This window comes from Poecilia latipinna, unplaced genomic scaffold (genome assembly GCF_001443285.1).
Source record: "Poecilia latipinna isolate Pla-1442-1.1 unplaced genomic scaffold, P_latipinna-1.0 Scaffold2936, whole genome shotgun sequence".
In the NCBI taxonomy this organism is placed as follows: Eukaryota; Metazoa; Chordata; class Actinopteri; order Cyprinodontiformes; family Poeciliidae; genus Poecilia; species Poecilia latipinna.
This window is the reverse complement of record NW_015115552.1, coordinates 58,810-62,772: the sequence shown is the minus strand read 5'-3', so window position 1 is coordinate 62,772 and position 3,963 is coordinate 58,810. Positions and strand designations below refer to the sequence as shown.

The window sequence follows — 3,963 nt, the reverse complement described above, 5'->3', positions numbered from 1 at the left end:
GTTTTATACGATAAGCATTTTATGACGCAGATTTAACGGTCGTTTTATACGATAAGCATTTTATGACGCAGATTTAACAGGTGTTTGTGTGCGATAAGCATTTTATGACGTAAATAAACAGATGTTTGTGTGCGATAACATCGATTTTGATTTGGGCGTGGCATTTTAATCCATCAAACTCGATTAATTAAAATTTGACATAAGCTTCTACCATATATTTTTCCTCTCGTCTTAACCACATTATGGTTTTTTTTCAGTGAAAAAAAATCAGAAAGTATTTAATATTTTGTCATCTTGACATTTTATCAACTCTGTTATTTTTCTTTGAATGTTTATCCAGCACATGAAAATAATGGGCTAATAATGACTAATCAAATCAGAGTAAAAAACTGCCTTTGTAGTTGTGAGTAAAATGAACAGATTCAGATTTTTAATATAATTGTGAATAACTCACCATGCCGTCTCGGGGAAAAAACAGATCAATAGGTTTTTGTTTTTTTTCTCTCTTTTGAATAGACATGGACTTTTAATGTGCGGTTTGCCCTCTGAGTCCTACAGACAATCCTAAATGAGCAAAGTTCTCCAAATGTTAGATATTTTACTGGTGCAAAACAGGAAGAATGAAAGCAGCAGCTTTTCTTTTAAAACAACATTAGACTACCAATGAGAAGGCAACGTGGTTTTATTAGATCCACACTAATAAAAACAGATGATTTGCACGCAGATACGAACACAGAGTCAGAGTCGAGAATGTTTAAATATAAATTTGTATTTACAACAATATCAACATCAACAGAAAAATTTGTAATATACATCCCGTAAAATGTCAGCTTATTCCACCTCCAAACGAAGAAAAACTAAAAACGTTTTGTCTCTTTTGTACTTCATTCGACTCAAAAAGTTCCTTTTTCGTTCTTTTTTTTTTTTTTTCTTGAAGTAACAAAATCTGGACAGCTTAAAAACAAATGCCGCTTCCTGAAAAATAGAAGAATTATTGATATGTTTCAAAGTGGATGTCATTCCATTGGTATTTCTTGAACACAGCAAAAGCATGCTTTTTGTTTCCTGGAAGTGGGGGAAAAAAAAAAAAAAAAAACTTCCAGCAGGTTCAAAGTTTCAGGTCCTCTTCGCTATGATGAGCCGAGCATTTTCCTCCATTTCCAGAACCGTCCTATGTTGTTGTTTTTTTTTTTTTTAATTTTTTTTATTTGTTTAAACAGATCCATGATATGTACCCATTTACCATTCCAATAATAGATAACACATCTCATAAAAAAAAAAAAATGTACATCAAAAACCTCAAACTATACACAGATGTGGAAAAATATCTTTGGATTGCGCGTGTTGAAAAGGTAGATCCTGCCGGTCGATTAACAGTCGAAACAAAGATGGCGTGAACTAAAAAAAAAAAAACAAACAAAAAAATAATAATTTGCAGATCGAAGGAGACGGGAGGGGCGGGGGTGTCCTAACCAAATCGACGAACTCGCTCTGACAAGTTCGTGTCTTTTTGTTCCTTCACTTTAACCAACCCTCCGACCGTGTCCAAACCCAGACCTTCAACACAGCAGACGCTCCTCGTTTATTTTTATTTTTTTTTAAAAAGTGCCTTGCTAAAAGATGAAAAACAAACCCAATAAAGCGGGAAATTAAAATCATTCAGGAAACGACAAGAACAGGAACCCAAACGTGTTGCAAAAGGTAAAAAAAACAAACAAAAAAAAAACAACAAAAAAATAAAAATCAACCAAATCAGCTTTGACCTATGGGACACAAAAATACAACCAGGTCTCTCTTTTTTTGTGCAAGAACGGGCCTATAAAAAGCAGGGCTGATATATATTTCTCCACTATTTACAATTCATATTCACAGAAGACATACGAGACATCTAATACTGCAGTACCATTCGTTTTTTGTCGTTTTTTTTTTTCCTTAAAAACATGGATTATGATGCTCAGTTACAGTCGAAAGCATAGAGGCAAGAATTATTGCTCCAATCTGCATAATGTTATTAGTAAACTGTGTGCTTATAGCTTCCAATGACTTAAGAATGAGGTGCATTTAAAGGCTAAGGAAAAAAAAAAACCCAAAACAAACTAAAACTGTTGTAAAGGCATTGAATCTCTAGTAAGGCTGTAAAGATGAAGGAATATTGCATCCACCTTTTTTTTTTTGTTTTTGTTTTTTGCTTTTATTCCCACTTCTCCCCCTCCCCTCCAGAAACAAAGAGGCTTCCTGGTAAAGTGCAGCCGCAGCCAGTCGTACCGTAGTCCTGTTCTGTGTCCTGGCTGCGGCGCTGAATACTGCCCGGCGGCTCCGGGTCAGCCGCCCAAACAGACCCGGGTCGATTTTGCGCTTCCAAGGCTCCGACTTGGAATAAAACGTTTCGCACAAAGCAGTCTCTGTGGCCCACTTCTTTTATTGCAGTACAGTCCCACGTTACCTGACTGTACCCAGGCTTCTGAGTCATCGTTTCTTACTTTCTTTAGCAAGAAGAGGGAGTGGGGGCTGAGGGGGGGAGGTTATCTACCGTCTGGGGCGTCGTGGTCCAGTCCACGCTGTCCCAGCTGGAAGAGTCCGCCAGACGTCCTCAGCAGAACTTCTGCAGAGACAGAGGTCCACCATGAAACCATTGTTCATGTCGTAAAGATGAATACAGTACTGTGAAAGTATTTTTTTTTTATTCCTTGTACTGTTATTTGTGCAAACTATAATGACACTGAAATTTAAAAATTGAACAATTGAGCACTCCATTAAATCGGACGGTTTGATTTTGAAGTGAAAGGAATGGGCAAAAATGTTTGTGTGAAGGCAACAAAAAGTGTCCCTAATGTGAGCTCCATGATAACTCCAAGACACACACACACACACACACACACACACACACACACACACACACACACACACACACACACACACACACACACACACACAAAACAAATGCAGGAGCCAAAAAATGTTGCAATTACAGAAAATGTCAGCAAATACCTCCAATCAATGACAGAAAAGCAAATTAAAAATGTTGCAACAGGAAATAGAAGCAGAAGAAAAAAATGCAGCAAGTAGCAAAAAAAAAAAGAAAGAAAAAAAAAAAAGAAGCATAAAACGCATCAAACTTGCGCCATAAAACGGAAGTCCTCCAGGCCACTAGGTGTCGTCAAACAGGAAACTGTGCTCAGTAAAGCAGGGCTGTTGTATTTTAATGGGATGTCAAGTCAGAAGAAGAATATTCTAAAGCAGCAGCATATTTAAGGCGGTAATGTTACCTCCCCCTAGTGGTCTGGAGGATTTCCGTTTTGTGGAAAGAGTTTCCAGCAGTTGTATCTGCAGTTGTTTTAGCCATTTGTGGCACTTTTATTTTTTCTCTGACTTTCTGCGATTTTTTTTGTTTTTTTGTTTCTGTTGCATTTGTTTTTTTTTTTTTTGTTTTTTTTTTGTATTTGTGTGTGTTTGGACTTTGCATCATTCACATGTTTGCAGTATGTTTTGCTGTTTGCTGCACATTTTCAGCTGTTGGTCAACGCAGCGTTGAAAACACGTTCCCAAACCAAAAACCATGAACTTTATTTTCTTCTTACGTCACTATTAGTTGCTACTTTATGATCGTCTGTCACATTGCAAAATCCTGGTTGCATCAGGATAAAATGTCTAAATGTTTAGAGTTTTGTAGTACTGTAACATCTTATCTACCGGATCGGGTCCCATTGGCAGTCTGTTCATCCCCATTGGGTTCATCCCCATCTGGCCTTGCATCTGAGCCATCTGTCCTGCTGCTGGGCCACTGACTGGTCCGGGTCCACTCATTGTGGGGTTCATCATCATGGGTCCAAACTGGCCCTGGTTGGCCTGCTGTGGGAACTGTTGCTGAGGATAAGGGCTGGATAGAAACAGAAATAAGGTCAAATACAAAAAAAAAAAAAAAAAAAAAAAAAAAACCCGGAAAAACCCAGAGAAGGGATGATT

General features: G+C 37.7%; 1 protein-coding gene across 2 annotated transcripts in view; it reads right to left on the bottom strand.

Moving 5' to 3' along the window:
• Positions 1-1,918: 1,918 nt before the first annotated feature.
• LOC106939649 (nuclear receptor coactivator 3-like) overlaps positions 1,919-3,963 on the bottom strand; it is a 58,419-nt gene continuing 56,374 nt past the window's right edge. For both annotated transcript variants that reach the window (XM_015022116.1, XM_015022117.1), the window contains 2 exons: positions 3,691-3,877; positions 1,919-2,602 (listed from right to left, as the gene is read on the bottom strand). In XM_015022116.1, coding sequence (XP_014877602.1) covers positions 2,591-2,602; positions 3,691-3,877 — 199 coding nt within the window. In that variant the 3' untranslated portion in view covers positions 1,919-2,590. The remainder of the gene's footprint in view (positions 2,603-3,690; positions 3,878-3,963) is intronic.